We start from the raw sequence: 18,285 nt of genomic DNA, 5'->3' as shown, positions 1-18,285 counted from the left end.
TGCCCTGTATTTCTATACAGTACCTTCTGGTACTGTATATGTTTACCTGCCTGAATTAAGGGTATTACTCCTGGCACATTGATAATTTCAGGTCAATTGCTTTGTGGAAAGGTGTGTAGTGACCTTCCTGGCCTTGTCATCATTGTGAAGGCTGTAAGAGTCATGGCAGGAGTACACCATCACATAGCTAATTTGCTGTCAAGAGAATAAAAAGGCACTATTCTTCTGCTGGCCTGGTATACCTCCATTTATAATGCCTGGGAAGTAGGATGTATTCATGTGAAGACCTGTGAATGGGATCTTATTGTTACACAGGAACTTGCAGTTTCTGTAGATGGCATTAGGCCTAAAAACCTATTAATTAATTCAAAATATGTGAAGCCATTTAAAGACATCAGACAAACATAGGAGATAAAGGCAATGGAGCAGGTACTTCATGGTTCTGTGAGGTTAATGTAATACTGTTAAGTAATATAGTTTTCAATTCTGGAAAATAAAGCAATCTCTTCATTTTTTCTATAAGTTTTCCCTTCAATCCAGTCAGTAAAAATGTAAATATGCCATGACATTGTACTTTGATAGAAGTAGATTCCCACACAACTTTATGAATGTTCAAAATCATATAATCTTTCTCCAGTAGAGAGTATGAATATAGTGGAATTCATAAAACATGATTTTACTTTCCAGACTTCCTTAAAACCAAATAAGATTTGAAACCAGTTTTGATACTTCATGAATATAAAAGGTAATACTTTTGGTGCCCTCGCCCATTTGAAATACTTCTAACTTGGAAAAAATGGAACCATCTGCCTGAGTCCGTTTATACTGTACTTTCTCACTATACTTTCTCTTGGGAAGCCTTTTTCATTACATTAAGATATTGGTTCTTTGTTAATAGTTTAAGGCTTATGAGCACATTAAGTCAACTTAATTCATCTCCATGCTCTCCTTTCTGTTACCTCAAGGTAAATAATTTCCAGCAATGAAAAAGGATGCATCTCTTACTCTAAGAGCATTCCAACAGTTTTTCAAAATACACACTTCAAAGCTGCCAAATCCACTGAGTAATACACGTGCTACAAATACAGTCCAGCTGAAAATCAAGGGTTAACTTTCACATGGAGAATATATGAAAAGGAGACAAGCCAACTGTTAAATGGACCAACTTGTTCTTTTTCAATCACAGCCATCAAACCAATAACTTCAAACAGATCACAGTCAAAGCAAAGAATCGAGATCTAGATCAACAAATGAAGTCCTCATGAAATGCAAGCTACCACATATCTCAGTATGAGAGCACATCTCATGTTTGGTGTATCTTATCATATACAGTATCTTCAAATTATATTTTTACTTTTCTCTGTGCTGCAAGTCTAAAATATATTAATCTCTGCTCAATAAATAATTTGTTTGCATTTGTTTTAAGAGAACTAAAAGTAGGTAAATGCAATATCATAACAACTGATATATGTAACTTTATAATTCTCTTGTATTTATATAAAGACAGACACAATGGTTTTATTAAGTAATGTCAGTCTTTCCTTTATCTTGAATAAGAAAGTATCCCATGTGTACTTTTATTGGATTTATTTTCATTAAGCTATGCTTCCATTTTCACTATTTGTTGTTATATGATCCAACTAAGGCTTAAACACATATCTGGTTAGAGTAGTATACAATGTAAATTGATAATAAGTCTGTACTCTAAAACTATGGTACTATTTTTTTTCAATGAAGTGCACAAAACTATGAACAAAAATCAGACTGAGACACCTAATTCTGAGAAGGAACACAGATGTTTTCTAAATGGATTGTAGTACCAGAAAAGTATACATTTTAATGCTCAAATTATTTTTTTAAATATATTTTTTTTAAACATTAGAAGGCAAACAGCCAGCTCATTTAACTTTCTGAGTCCTTTGCTCACACTTTACAATGAAATTAATAACTTCTCACACCATACAAGCACACTTTAACTGTGAAGAAACGTGCTTCTAAAATTTAGTGAATTCCAGCTGTTTGGCATAAAAAGAAGGGTATTTTTTCTAACAATGCAAGATTTCAAACCTGAGTAAGCCCTTTTTCAATTTCATGCCATTTTGCTAATGGAAGCAGTCCTATTGTACTTTATAAGTCACCTGGGACTTTATTTCTTTGCTTTTAATTTATTGTGCTTTGTCATACAGTAGCTCTCACATGATTTGCTTAGACATAAAAATACCGACTTTTGTCTAACCAGGTTGCTTTCAATATGGTCCACCAGAAATGCCTACACTAGCCTTTATACCACATTACCATACTGTTCTGTACATCACTAATGAAGCTTCACTTAACTCTTGCTGTGAGTTCCTGTGGTGTACTACAATGAAGTGCCTACACAATATGCCTCTGCTTTTCTGACCATCAGAGTGAGATTGTCTGTATCTTTCTCCCACTTTAAGGATCAGAGCAGCTATAATCTACAAAAAAAAAAAACCTGTATAGTACTAAAAGAGCTATTTATTTACTGATTGTTTTCAATGCAGAATTCATTCTACAACGCAATCCGAAAGAGTCCCTATGTATTTTATTTTGTCCCTCATCATTCTTGGCTTTACAAGATAAATAAATAAATTAAATATGGCAACATCTACATACAAAGCACATTTGGTTTCTATCAAACATACTGTACTACTCAGGTAACAGACCTACTGAAATGCCTAAAGTCTGCCCCTCCACTAGCCTTAAAACCATAATGACAGAGAAAGCCATGCAGACTGTCCTTTTTGGCACTTAAAAGCAATTTACATATATATAATATTAATATGCCATTTTCCAATCTACTGAGCATCCCCCTCCAATTATCCCAGGGCAGTTTGAATCCAGCTCAGTGAGAACTGTTCTAAAAGGCAGTAGATACTTAAAAGTCATGTCTCTAGGTGCTAAAATACTGTACATGGAGCCACATTTAGCAATGTGTGTGACACGTGCATAGACACAATCCTCTGTTAAGGATGATCAAGAACTGCTTTTGCCAGAAGAATCACCTGGGTTCAAACCCTGATCTCAAGATTATAGATATTTAGTTAAATATCTCAGTTGCCTACTAGATAGCTGGTTGAGTAAAACAGGCTTTGATAAAATATATGATTCATATTAAATCGAGATAGTGCCGAGATAGTATGTCTGACTAATTGCACTGAAATCAACGCAATAACCACTAAACAGAACATTTGTAGGAAGTGAAGTTAAACAGAAACATTTTTAAGTCTATTCATTAAAGAATAGGCATCATCAATGAAAAGGCATGAACTGTCAATATTGATTGTACTTTGAGACTAATTCTATGGTCCCTATAATTATTCTACTTATCTGCTTCAGCAGAGAGTTATTGATAAGCAATTAATTTGAAAACTTTCATTTTTCTCATCACTGCTTTGGGATGCTTTGTCATGTTCAAACATTTCTATTTTTCCCCCTCTCGTTCCTGTCAATCAGCAACCAAACCCATCACTTCCTGCAGCAAAGAGAGATTCTGTGGGTCTTTAATGGGGCTGTGTATCATGACTTTGTGTGTGCGGGCGAAACTGCACTCAATGCTAAATCTTGCCCATGAGGTTTTTTTCTATTCAGATTTCATTATCTTCACCAATACTGCATCAGCATCAGAAGTCACCCTCCCACCACAGACAGGAGTGTGTGCTTCATCACAGACATTTCCTCGCTTCTATAATTATTTTTTTGTGGTGGGAGGCAGGACATATGGAATATATAGATTGGTTAGAATTTTTAAATATCAGTAACCAGTAACAGCCCTGACAGACAATGATCGTTCTGTGTTTAGTTTCCCTCCTAAAAACAGAGAAAACAGGCAAGTGCATCTGCCATAAAAGTCACCCAATTTTAAAGAATTTGAAATAGAAGAGAAGGAAATGCTTCAAAAATAAATTGAATTTAAGAAGCTTTATAACTTTAAGAACGGGATTTCATAAAAATACCTACTCCTTATATGGGAAGCTAAAAACAATCAGAGGTATTGTACAATTGGCTGTGTCCTTGGCAGATCATTTTGTAACAGAAACATCACAACGTGACCGGTGTATGATAAAAAAGGACAAGATAACACATCCCTTTTGCATTGCTCCCAAATGTATGCAGAGCTTAAGCTGGAAAAGGTATGAAGCACAACACACAATAGACTCAGAGAGTTAAAATATTCAAACTAGATGTATTCTACTCCCTCCCTTTTTCTGCTTCTTCATTTCGGCTCCATAAAACTCTTCCCAAACACACAAGTCAAAATACTGTGATGCGTGATGATGTTTATCTCTGATCTGGGAAGCTGGGCTTCTGCAGACGCCAGGTTTGCCTGAAATTTCATATACAGCTTCTAAGCAGTGGTCTGACAGAGCTGGGAATTAAAATAGTCGTATCAAAATGCTGAAAAGAGAGAGAGGATCAGTATGTACAGTTTTCACGTCTTGCTGTAGTACGGATATTGGAAGTGTGAGAATACCAGTGACATCAGTCTGGACTATAAAAGGTCATGACTACACATGACCCAACAACACACATGTCCATGGTTGGTCTCAACCAAGAAATAAACCTGAAAAAAAAAATCTTACATTTATGTGCATTGTCTCTTTTCTGCTAAAGAGGATCTTCATTCAGATAAAATTAAGCTTCTCTTTTCTTTAAGTGTTCTTTGTTGCTGTCTTGGCACACATATTTAATATGAGTATTGCACATACCACCATATTAATCTTCTTTAATCTGTCCCTAATCCAGACTGCGAAAGAAGTGAAGGAGGGATACGTGCTCACTCCTCCACACCTTTGCAGTACTTTGAAACAATCGGTACTTTAAATTCTACATGTATATTGATCATTCTAATTATGAGTAGGTAATTTAGAAACAATTGAGGGTTCTGAAATATAAGGATTTTATAATGAGGGGAGCTAAGAACTGTCAGACAGTGAAGGATATTTCAAAAGCAATGAACTCCTTTTTCGCTTATTACTGACACTCTTCTTCACTGACTTAAACTCAATGCTGAAGGGAGCAGAAACAGCAATAAAAGCACTGAAAGCAGGCCAAATAGAAGGACACGAAATGAAATAAATCCTGACTGTATTGTCTATTTCTCCTTTGAGACATTTTTAGAATTCTATGAGGAAACAGGAGTCTGTCAAAAATTAAAGCCCATGCATGAGAGGAAATGCCAACATCTGTAATCAAACTAGTTTCATCTTTGCGATGAGCGGACTTTTAGTGGATTGAGGATCAAATAAAACATACAGTATCCACACGGGTGTCGGTTACGCTATCCACAATGTGCCAAGTCTTGCATTCGAGCGAGTGTGGTTTTCAGTTGTGGCATGAGGCTGCTGAATAACTACTGGAATAAATAACCAATCGCACACTTGCTAGGACCAAAAATCGATCACAAAAGAACATAAGTAATCATAAAGAAAACAGATTAGCTGTCTTGTGGCATCTGTTACTAAGTGTGTAACTGAAGGCTGTTGTGATGCCTCCCTCCATTGGCTGGGTGAATTTATAAAAGAGCAAGAGCTATTCACCTCTTAGAAAACCCTTAGAGACTGGATTTTAATACCTCCAAGCCACTGGGTCAACTGAAAATGTGAATATCTCCCCTCTCCTTTCCACTTTCCCACTTTCTCCATGTCTGCTCCGAAAGGCATGTGACTGCAAGGTCAGGACTGACTTGTGAGAGGTGTGTCCGAGAGGGATGTCAGGCAGAGTTGGGACAGTGTGGAATGACCACAAGCGTGGATGGAACTCCGCCTCACTTGCAGGGGATGTGGGAATGTGTCAGCATGTCTCTGTGGGTGGGTTTCTTCAAAATCCCAGCAACCCCCCCCCCCCCCCCCACACACACACACACCAGACCCCCGGGCAGATAGATGCAGGGCAGCGCTGGTGCTCTTTCTCTCTCTTTCTTTCTCTCGCCTCTCTCTCTGCTGTGGTGGAGCTGGGCCAGGGAAAGGGGTGGTCAGTGGCGGTCGTACGCGGTGGCTGTAGCTGCAGGGCCTGCGCCTCGCGCAGCGGCACTGTAATAATAGGGAGAGCCTGCAAGGAAACACAATAATAATTAGAGCTTTTCTGGACACTCCATTCAAAGTGCTTTACAGGTCATGGGGACTCCTCTCCACCACCACCAATGTGTAGTCCCCACCTGGATGATGCAACAGCAGAAACAGCATGCTAGTACACTCACCACACACCAGCTATCAGTGGAGAGGAGAACAGAGTGATGAACCCAGTTTATAGATGGGGATTATTAGGAGGGCATGATTGGTAAAGGCCAATGGGAAATTTGGCCAGGACACTAAAATAAACACCCCTACTCTTTTCGAGAAATGTTCTGGGATTTTAAATGACCACCAAGATTCAGGACCACGGTTTTACATCTCATCTGAAGGACAGCATACATCACTATACTGAGGTATTAGGACCTAAACAAACCGCAGGGTGAGCCTACTAGTCCCACTAACACCTCTTCCAGCAGCAACCTTAGCTTTACCAGGCGGTCTCCCATCCAGGTACTGGCCAGGCTCACACCTGATTAGCTGATAGCTGTGAGCTGCAGGGTGACATACTGTAGCTACTGCCCATAATCAATCACAATCACAGTCACAATCAAAGCTGTTAGCCAGCTGCTTAAAAAGAAAAGGCTACTCATAGCTGGCTGATTCATTGTAAGCCCCTGATCTCTGCTCAGTCTGCATGATGAGACCCACAGCATACAGATTCCAGGGTCAAGTCAAGGCTATGGTGTTATTGATGAAGAGAGCCTGAAAGTAACAAGCAGCAACCCAAGCACAACCCAGCACAAGGGGCAGGGGAGTTTGGTGGGAGCTACCTGGTTTAATGGGCAGCAGTGACCCCCGTTGATGACAGCAGGAGCAACTGCCACTTTGAAGGCTGTGTATGTTCTGATCCTGGTACGAGGAAAAGCCTCAGAGAACATGTTAATGTCTGTTGCAGGCTTGGTTCACCACATTGAATTCACTGCTTATTCCACAATGATGTTGTTTAACCTATTTACGAACCTACAGAAAAGGATCCATAATGGTGCCAGTAGAAGGTTCCAAAAATAACATCCCCTTGATGCTTAAAGGGTGCTAATTAAATAGCCTTAAAGATGTTGCTCAACCACATTAACCCACATGATGCTCTGATGGCAGAGGTACATCCATCTGACGGTACAAACATCTTATAACCTCATTCTATCTACTACTTATCAGGCACCTACGTAACCACAGAATTAAATGATAGTGGCTCAACTGGTGAAGACACCTACTCAAGTGCTATTTGAGCTCTATAACCCAGGTGTTACAAGTTCATGCCTGGGCCATCTCACTAGCCTACTGTGACTGGGATTTTCCCTACTGACAGTGGACAATTGACTGAGCACTCCTGGTTCCTGATGACACAGTGCCCCCTGCAGGCCCCTATTACTGGCAGTGAGGGAAGCCCCTCTCCTGCACTCAGTGTTGAAACTTTTGCATCACAGCTTATGATTTGTTCAAATAAATAAGTGACTCCAAGGTGGGTGGGGTTAAAGGAGGAAATAAAGCCGACACTTCCTTGATCTCTCCTGTGTGCGGTTGCAGTGTTCTTAAGTATGACCTGAGATGTGAACAATGTACCAACTGGTATTCCAGATTGGGTGGGTTTATAACAAAAAAACATTAAAGGCAAAGAAGACATAAACCTGCTGAATATAAAATGTATTAACCAATTTTCAATCCAACAGGCACACACAATTCCTTGATTGCCTGCCACGTGTAATTTAAGAATGAATCGTTTATGGGGAATTTTATTAAAAGACTTCTGAATATCTTCATGCACCATATTGTATGTCTGTGTTCATTACTGTGGCTGTTTGTTCAAAGTAAAAAGGTAATTAAGCAAAAGCTGTTTTTTTCAAAAGCCATGTTGACTATCCTCTAAAATATATAGAGTATGAAACAATATATTAATATATGAAGTTTATAATGTCACAGGACTGATGACAAGATGAGTGTTTAAAACAAATACAATATTGTTTTCAACTGCAGTGTGTTCACCTAGTTTATATTGTACAACACATTCTATTGCATTAAAGGACGCACTCTCACACACAAGATTAAGCAATTCAGAAATTTAGATTATCCTGAACAGCATGTCTTTGGACTATGGGAGAAAACCAGAGCACCCAGAAAACACCCACAAAGACTTGAGTTTATGCACTCTGCACACAGAATGCACCCCAAGCCAAAATTGAACCCCAAAAACAGAAGCGATGAGGTACACACAGCACTAACTGCCATGTCACATGCTTGTTATTTATAATTAAAACAACTTAGAAAGAAAAAAATACTGGTTGTACATTTATAATATGAAAAATTCTGAATCCAAATTGTTAAGGACACTGTACAGTTAAATAGGATTTTTGTTTCCTTTTTTGTAATCAGGCTGTGTAACCACTAGGAAATCCTTATCTTAAACAAATAAATAGTGTGATCTAAATACTCATCTCTAAAGTAGGAAAGCAGAGAACTTCATATTAAGAAAATGCTGTGGGTGTCTCTAATTCACATATGTTCATGAATAAGGGATTTGTATGCATTAAAATAACTGAAAAACAAACAAATACATTAATAGGTAAAAAATAAAGAAAAGCTTTTTGTGGAGAAGTGTAATACATTAAACAAAAAGAAATCAATGAATAGTCCAGTACATTTTCTTACGAGAAGGGAAAATGAGAATGGATTAAAAAAGGATGTATTTTACTGCTTGAGTTCAACAGTCAAAAAACGTTGGATTTTTATTCCCAATTAAACTCTCAATTAAAAAAATGTAATTAATCACTCGTTCATCTGGGTATGTGTGATGTTATTCTGAATCTTTTTTTTTTAATTGAGACCAAAGTGACCTGAGTTACAATGTCTGTACATCTCAAGCCTAAATAGAAGTGTTACATTTACCAGCCTGGTCGTGATGTCAGTCCTTCAGTAACTTTTAGAAATAAACCTACAGTATGAAGACATTAGCAGATAGTGGATGCACAAGGAAGAATTTTGCTTTCTTTTTTGTGGTAGCAAAAGCAAAACCCTGTTTTGTACCTAGCTGTAGCATAATGAATTACAAGTTGAATATTAGAGGTGCTGACTCATGGAGGACAATCTCAGCAAAACCTTGTAACAGGTGGACAGTGTACTGCAAAAGAACTAATAGTTTCACATAGGTGCTTTACTGCTTTTTGCAATAACTGATTACAATTAAAAAGCATATTAATCTCCCAAACACCAGTAAAGACCACACTGAACGACAAAGGGAAAGTGAGACACAAAGGTACAGGAGGTCCCACTATTTTCTTGTGTTAAGTGATACTGCAGGTGTTCTAAAACATTCACAACACAACCCACAAAGGGAACCATCTACAAATGACATGGAAAACAAAAGAATCTGCAGTTATTCAAAGTTCATTTTAAATACTGTATATCTGTTTTCTGTTCCCATATTCAGAATTTATCTAATTGTTTTTAATGTTTTGTAATGTAATTACAATGTAATGCCACATTAATGAGCCAATTTTACAATTCACAGATTTGCATGTTACTGTATTGGCAACATAAAAGGATACCCAACATGTCACTACCTGGGCTGGTTCTCTTTACTGGTACTCATGCCTATTTTGTCTCAGCTACAGCATTTTGGATTTTGCATTTCAGCACTCATTTCATTTCAGCACTCCTCCAGGCTATTTTTTCCTTGTTCCTCTGGCACTCGTTCATGAGCTACATGGATTTTCATTGTCAAAGTGCTCAGTTGCTGACTATTGATCAATTATTCCGATCGTCTGACTCCACCCTGGAAGAAAAGCTCTGCCACTTCACCCAGGCCCCCCCATCATTAACGACCGCTTGCTTCCCGATCATTTCAGCCCTGCCTTGCTCACTGACATGTTCATTCTGCCCTCAGGAAAAAAGCACAAAAAAATGGATTATTTATCTAACGGAGAATGGGAAAAGGGTCAACTAATGATTCTAATTTACTCAGCCAGAAAGGTCAAAGCATGGCTGGTAATGGCTTCAGTCAAGAGAAGAAAAAAATGTGCCTCCTATCTGTTATTTAGCCCCTTCACGGCATCACTACACTAAATATAATACATTATAATAATATAAATAATGATATAATACACTGTGTATGTAGCTACAGTATCTTTCTCTGTTTGTATTGCAATCTGTTCTATAGCTCTTCTTATTACTGTATCTTTTACAGTATGTGTGTATTATTGCCATGTACAGCTGTATCTAAGGTAAAGTGAACTCCAGACTTGTTTTTCTTACAATAGGTTATTTCTTATATATCTTCTACTCTTTTTATCTACAAATCCATGGCTGTTAATCTTTTCTAAAGACCCCATGGTAATATTCCAGTATGGTGAAAACCATCTGCTGTATTTTAGGCCTTGTACTGTATATGACAGAAAGATCCTCTAATTTTAAGTTTCTAGATTTTATGCCTATATGGCTTCCCAAATACCTTGTTAAAGTGCATACCCTACATTTGTAACATAGCACAAAGAGTACAGATATAACAACTTCACACTCATTCTTATTTCCTTTCTTCATCTTCTTTATCTCATTTAATCCTGTAAATGTGTTTGCACAAAACCAACAATTCAGGTTGGTTACCCTGCAAACCTTCAAGTTGTGGGTTAGCACTTTAGCACTTTTTTATGTACTGTATGGAAACCATTAATAAATGCCACCCTCAATCCCAACAAAATATGGCAATACCTTGTGCTATCAATCTTTGAATCCTTGGTAAGGTCTGCGAGGAGAGCTGGGATAGCATAAAACACTAGACAGGGTGCAGCAAGTTAAGCTGCTGCCAAGCTTCTGTCAGCTCAAATTACGAAAATCTCCCACCAGCCTCCATAGGAACATTCAAACAAAAACTAATTCATCTTGATCACTTGCGTTCACGGAAACCGTGATGAGCTAAAATGATGAAAAGGCTTAAGGATCAGACGGCCTGCTGGCGAATCGTTTTTCTTCATTAGCTCAAGCAAGGCTGCTGGTGTTTAATAACTCTGCTCAGAAATGGGCTCCCCTTCCCAGTCACACAGATGGAGACCGCGCTACCCGAAGAACTTCCCCCTGCAAACTTGTGCCAAAGAAACCAAGTTACGGGGACAGGTGAATTAAAAACCAGCAGGCTCCGAGATCTCCTGAGTCGATTTCTTTTGGTAAAAAAAGCAAACTCTGGGGATGAATTATCTAACATGAAACAAGAGCAAGATTAAACATTTTTTTTACAGGTTTGAAAAGAACGCCTAGTGATTGTTGAACCAACAATATAGTTTTCTCACCGATTCGATCTGCTGAATGTGCCCTCTAGTAATCTATTTATTCTAAAATGCTGAAATTATTACAAAGAACACTACCCCATAACAGCCCATGGCTCATAATTACCACACATGATTTAATTTGGAGTCTGTTATAACTTTTACTCATTTGGCAGTACAATATAAAGTACCGCTATGTTAGTATATAAAGCAAATAGCGTTTATAAATGTGCATTTGTTTAAGATTGCTTTTTTACATCATATTATTATTTTTATATTATTCTTTATTCTTTTTTTATGTAACAAAACAGTCAACCTTCCTCTACTGTAACTAACATTACAGGCACACTATGTGGATTGCTTCCAGCGCTAAAACACGGCACACTTTATGTCTTCCTACTGTAGCTTTGAGATTCCTGCTTTGTTCATCATACGTTTTTTTTTACCTTTCACAGAGGCTCAGTCCCATTTAAGAAACAACAGACAAAAGCTTTGCACAGAGAAAGAAGCTTTGTAAAAGTACCCCAGCGGTGTGAGTGTAATGCTGGCTTGCTTTGCTGTAGCTGATTGCTTAGCAGATCTGGAGGCTGACTGAGCTGGGTGAGGTCCCCCAGCACCTGAGGGACAGAGGTGTGGTGTCCTGCACAATGATGACCCACATGATGAACACTGAAGCTCCGGCACCGTCCAGACCTCTTCCAGTTGAATTGGAGCATCAATTTAAAGAAGGCTAAAAATTATTTTTTTGGAGGGAAGGGGGGTAATTTGGGGGGTGAAGTCGTCGACACAAAAAGAATATCATGCAGGGACACTTTCTGTTGCCCCCCCCCACCCCAGCCCCCTGTCTATCCACCAGGTGTTGAGGGAGACCCCTGGATGTTTCACCCCAAAGCAGTGATTTTGTCAGCTCACAGGTTTGCTTGCAGCGACGTTCACAAAACAGGTTGGCTCCACACAAAAGAATCACTGTTTGCTCCATTCAAGCAACACAGGGCTCAAAGAGTAGCGGCAGCCCAGGGCTAGTAGGATCCCCACTGGGATGCTTCAACATACCTTGTATCTGGCCCGACTGGCCGGGAAAAAACCCCGAAGTACATCCGATTTCTGAGCCAAGGCGCGAGCCATAGTCCTGCTGGAACACTGAGGGAGCAAAGAAGACTGAATGGAAAACCACACGGTCTGCCACCCTGTGCCAACTCTCCTGCACCTGACCAACCACCAGGGTCCTATTTACAAAGCTTCACCTCAGCAGTTATTTAAAGAATGTTCTTAGGAAGAGAATGAGAGCCCCTTCTAAGCTGCTGCCGGCTCCATAGAATCGTGTACCAGCCTCTCGGACTTCAAAGAACGTTCTTTTAACAACTCGCGGCTTCACACTTTGTCAACAGGGCCTTTCCTAAAATGGAATCTCGACGATCCGCAGTCTGCGTTTGCATTCGTTAAGACATCCTCCCTCCTGCAATAAGTGTGGCAGCTGCCCTTAACGTTTAAGAAATATTCCCGAGTGAAAATTCCGCAAGAGTACTTTAAGGTCATTGTGAACTATTCTGGAATATTCTGGAACTGGAATATCGACTTTCATGGTATTCTTGTCTGTTAAACCGTTCTCGTGGTAATGAATTTAATGTCCCCTTTCACACTTAATGGATTAACAAGGGCAAGCAACTAAGTACGCCATCTTTAGCACTTTGATCTTCGTTATATTTCCTTAGTGATTTAGTAAGACTCAGTTGGGCAATCCCAAAAAAGGCATGTCTTTACTTGTTTTTGTCCATTGAAGTACAAAAGTGACACTGCCCCCTAGCAGATCACTGGGACAGACAGTTTATACAAAGCTACGATTACTAGCACTTATAGACAGCGTCTCTTGCTTTATTTTCGTTTTGCGTAATACTATTCAGGTTGAAAGGCCCCTTTAGGGAGCTCCTGTCCTCAGGGCACCTTGGAAAAGTGAAACGTCTGGAGGAAATATGTTTTGAACATGGACACAGGTACACTAGTGCAAGCCAGCCAGGAGCTCCACAAGTAGAGAACATGGTTATTACATCACCACTTCATAGCAGCCTACTTTATCAGAATTTACTTTGGGATTATCATTGCTCAAGACATTAGCATGCTAAAGACTGGGTGTAAAAACATAAACACACATTATTATCATCAGAATCTGCAATGGCTGCTTCAATAGAATGGTGCAAAACACCAACCACTGTTTAGAGGCAAAATCATCCTGAACTGTTTTTCCACCTCAGACATCCTAAACCTGTTGATGTCTGCAACTGAGTTTGTAAGTGTGAACACAGTGTATACTTAGTAAAAGGCCAGAACAAAATGGTATTAAAATCTGTCAAATTTGTCTTTAAAATTGAGTCTTTTATTGAATCCTCAACGTGGGTAAGCACAGGAGCTCTCTGTTTATACACAAGGACCACTTGTAGTGCCACAGATATTCCTTTAGCTGCTGGCCAGGAAACACACAGAGGAAAGAACCTGTTCCAGCACAATGGGGGTGATACTCTGGACTGCTGAAACAGAACCCACTGCACTTACCTAACAAGCTGGGGTTAGGAAATCTCCACGATTCATTGTATGTTGAGTACTGGGGATGAGTGTATGGGCTCCCAGAAAAGTCACTGCCTGAAATGAGATGAAAAAAAAATCAAACTTGTTATTCCAGCTGGTAGTTTGAAGCATCTAATCATGCCATGGAGAATAAAAGACGCCGAAAAGGAAAGGCCAAGGGTTTAGAAAACTATTCACCACTTATTCTGGTCTAAAACTTTGCTCCTGTTTTTATTGTTTCCCAAAAACCTGCTTACTGTATTCCATTAAATCATGAATGTCCTATATCATATATGCATTTTTAACATAAACATCTGTGTGATTAGATTACAAATAGAGGGGAGCTATTACTGAAAACACCCTGTGCAGCTCTGAGGTAGCTTCTCCTCCAGTCCCATCTGAATCACACTCCCTTTCCTGTCTGTTTTCTGTACCACTCCCTTCTCCCACAGCCCCCTCTCCCCAAAACCCTACCCGTTTCCCCGTTTTTTTACCTGTCATTACCGACATTTCCTTCCCTCCCTGTCCCTAACAGAGACCTTTTCCTTGCCTGCGCTCCCTCACCCCCCCCCGTCTCTCTCACAGCATCCCTCTCCCCCTCCTTCTCTCTCCTGGGAACTCTTCCCCTGGCTGACAGGCCCGGGTTCCCAGTTCTATGTCTGTTCTGCCTGAGTGCTCCTGGTGTCAGCCTCCTGCAGCCCTGAGCGGCTGAGACCAGCGGCAACAGACACCGCCGCTGACAGGACGACACCGGGCCCCTCTGCGGCCCAGCGGCCCCGCCGGCCCCGGGACCAGCCGCCAGCCGGCCCCCGAGAGGACAGCGTCCCGCACGGGCCGGGGGGGAGGGAGTCGCAGAGCTGTGGGGCACGAGGCCTCGCGCTCGTCAAAGAGGATTCCTGACAGAGCCTGATGTTTTGATTTGAAACTGGGGCATAAATTACACAAAGTCACACACGGGTGTGGGGTTTCTTTTCTGCGAAAAAAAAAAGGAGGAAAATGTGTCTCGTCATTCTGAGACAAGAAAAACACACCTATTATCATCAGAGTTAAAGATAATGTTTCTCAAAAAAACCTGATAAACAAAATGTGGATTTTAGTGAGCTGTGCACTTTGTTTTTCTCTTTCAAAATGTTTTCTTCCTCCTTGTTTTGCGAAATACACATTTATGTTACACATGTATATATTACAGTATATGTATTTTGACACAAATATTTAAATACTTGTTTTACTATAATAATCTTTTTACCTCCATGATATTTTTTTCATTAACTGATCTTTTTCGCTCTCAATCACAAGAAGTGGACCCGTCTTTGTTTCCTTTCTGTCTCAAATTTGGCAAATTCAACAATTAGCAGGATCAACCTGGCGCATGCCTTCTCTACCCAAAAAGGATTTAATTACATTTATAAACATTTTGTCAGCATTGTGGCCAACCCAAGCCTACAATGGGACCTGATGATTCTACTGAACTGAATCCTACCTGATGACTGTTTTACCGGACAGCACTCTATAATCTTTGGGTGTGTGTTCTTTTTCTCCTCTTTACAGTATTCTTAGAAGTCTGTTTAAGCAGTCTTCCACAAGTAACTTTCCCCCCCCCCCTCGGGTTTCTTGTATGGAAAACGTATTCAGCATGGCAGAAGGTCTTGCCAGCAGGCAGGAGGAGGAGGGTGAAATTGCTGAGGTGGCTGATGGTCTTCAGCCCGCACAGCAGGTCCACGGCCAGGACTGATGGCGAAGGCGTCCGCTGAGCCAGTTAAGATGCAGCTCCGCGGAGCAGTGGCACCGGGAGGCCAGCTCAGGTAATTATAACCTTCAACAGTTGGCAGGTGCACAGCAATGCGCAGGCCTTTTGATATTCGCTCGCTCGTCACCTTGAAGAGAGCCGCCGGGGCCGTGTCAGGCTGTTGAGAGTGCCTCAGCCCGGGCCTGCTCTGAGGGGACTCTCCACCACCGCCACGTCAAGGTCACACACACCCAGGGTGCACCACAGACACACGTCAACGTCAGGCACGGTGGGGACAGGCTTGCCTGGGCTGTGTGCGGCAGGGTCAGGCCGAGAACGTTCTCACGGCAGTCCAGTCACACTAACCACTCTCCGGACAAGAGGCCTAGCTGGCGATCAGACTAGAAATTGCAGGGAAGCAAGAAGTCGCAGCGTGGCTGAGTGAAGCTTTGGAATGAGTTTATTTTAGGGAAGATCTCGTCGGAGACGTGTTTTTACTCTTCCTACGCTCTGAACAAGAGCCTCTCCAAGGGGATTTTTATAACTCGGAACATCATTCTGAGTTATCCTAAATGTTGCTCAATCCTAAAAGGACATGCTGTACATGGTTTAACGCCTGTTTTAACGCTAAAGTGAACAGTAAATTGCATCCTTTACATTACACTATTTATCACAGTATATTCCTACCAATTATTTATTCATTCACTCAGCTGGATAATCTGTCCTACTTGGCTGGTCATCTCATTCATTTTGTGAGACAAAATGACAAGAACAGTAGGATATATTTATGTAAACAAGATTTCTTGTGGCTCAGATTTTACCATCTAAAATAAAGCATGGATTCCTATATTATGGCTATTGATATTTAGTTTATTTTTTCTCTCTTCCACGTCGCCAAATTTGTTTCATTACGACAGTCACTGTAACTTGTGTATTAAAACACACAATCTCCAACGCATTTCCCTGTACCCTCAGGAACATCCACTCAAATGGCCGGTAGAGAACGTCAGCGTGTGGTCAAATTAAAAAAAATAACATTTGCAGACTTAACTCTCATGAGACAACTGATTGATTTGAATGTTTTTGTTACAGGCACCCTGCAATATGCATGTACAATTTTCTGGGCAGTGCCTTGCCGAGAATAGCACCCCCCATCTAAATCAACACAGGGACAAACAGCTCTGTTGTCAAAATTTAGAACATCTGCATGCTAATTTGTTTGGGCCTCACTTAACTCACCAGCAGCCCTACTGCAACCAATGACTTCTGCATGTTGAGAGCTGTACTTGACTGATCTTGGCTGCGGTAACGAGCAAATTATGGTAATTGTGTTATTACAAATGCATAGAAATTTTCAAAGGAGCCCAGTCAAACAATATGTTTCCCCTAAATAGGGAGCCTTGGTTTATGATGCGATTTTTTTTTATGTGTCCGTGAGCGCTTTGCCTCATTTACTTATGTTTTTAAAGGTATTTCACAGTTCAATTTTCTTGAACTATGGTGCTCGCCCAGGGACGACAATAACTGCACAAAAATGTTTTGTTTGTATATAAAAGTTTACACTGTAATTTTACGTCGCATCACATCCAGTCCTGTGGTTTCACACAGTTTGTCTTGCATACTGTACAATATTTAACGTTTTTTTAATCATCCTCTTGTTTTTTCAGTCCTTACTGTACTGTTTATTAATGTTTAAGAGCTGTAATACTTGTAACAGCACAGGAAAGATATTTGTTGTACCAATTTTAGCTGCACAGGAAAGATCAGGCAATGATTGGGTTAGGGATGTCCATCTATGTCTGGATAGCCCTCTATCAATTATCCATGTGTTAACTTTAAGGTTAATTTGTGCTTTTGTTTTCTAAATCTCCAAAAGATTCAATCAGATTGACAACATTTTGTCATGTAGATTTTTAATCATTAAAGAAATACCATTTGCTTTACATCATAAGCTATGAGCTCTCAATAATATCTAGTGATTTTCACATTTTGATTTATCATAACGAATTAGCAAATACATTTTAATTGAGAATTCTAAATGACTATTAACAGTTTTTTAAAAAAAAACACTACCTCCTCTCACAAAACAGAGAAGCTAGAAATAATAAGGGAAAAAAGGTTCTGTTTACAAAGATTATTTGGAAAAAGATAAATGTTTAATTCATGAAGAGATAATAATAATTAAAATAAAAAAGTGAAGCTACAGTATATGTGCATTTATCCCCAGAAGGTTAACAGCAACTGGAACAGAGCATCTTTGTGATTTCCTCTAATGAACTAACGTTGTCGCCAACAGAACACACTCGCTGTTTCTGTGGAAGACTTTGGACTGGGAGTATCAGATTACTCAGGGAGCTGTTGTTCAGCATTTTCTCCTTCTACAAGGCAAGAACTTTTTCGAATAATGTTTTTTTTAACAAATTTTTACCGCTTTTGCTGTTTCTAAAATACAGAACCAGCCAGAGCCCTAATCAAGATATTTTATGGATATATTTTGGAAACCCGTATCTATGACAGTGAAATCTTTCACCCCGTGTTTAAGAACTTGCTTGCCCCAGCTGCTTGATATTAAAATATGATCTTATAAATTTCAGAAAGGAGAATAATTTGAAGTTCGAATGATGGGCACTTGACAGCTCTTGGTTGTATCATGTCT

The 18,285-nt window shown here is 39.9% G+C and overlaps 1 protein-coding gene across 3 annotated transcripts in view; it reads right to left on the bottom strand.

Moving 5' to 3' along the window:
- Window positions 1–5,995: 5,995 nt before the first annotated feature.
- pax5 (paired box 5) overlaps window positions 5,996–18,285 on the bottom strand; it is an 89,351-nt gene continuing 77,061 nt past the window's right edge. For 2 of the 3 annotated variants that reach the window (XM_088912421.1, XM_088912422.1), the window contains 3 exons: window positions 13,892–13,978; window positions 12,398–12,484; window positions 5,996–6,072 (listed from right to left, as the gene is read on the bottom strand). In XM_088912421.1, coding sequence (XP_088768547.1) covers window positions 5,996–6,072; window positions 12,398–12,484; window positions 13,892–13,978 — 251 coding nt within the window. The remainder of the gene's footprint in view (window positions 6,073–12,397; window positions 12,485–13,891; window positions 13,979–18,285) is intronic. The other variant, XM_088912423.1, reaches the window with a different exon arrangement.

Source organism: Atractosteus spatula, chromosome 1 (genome assembly GCF_055471065.1).
Source record: "Atractosteus spatula isolate fAtrSpa1 chromosome 1, fAtrSpa1.hap1, whole genome shotgun sequence".
Lineage (NCBI taxonomy): Eukaryota > Metazoa > Chordata > Actinopteri > Semionotiformes > Lepisosteidae > Atractosteus > Atractosteus spatula.
This window is presented reverse-complemented; position numbering and strand designations above follow the sequence as displayed.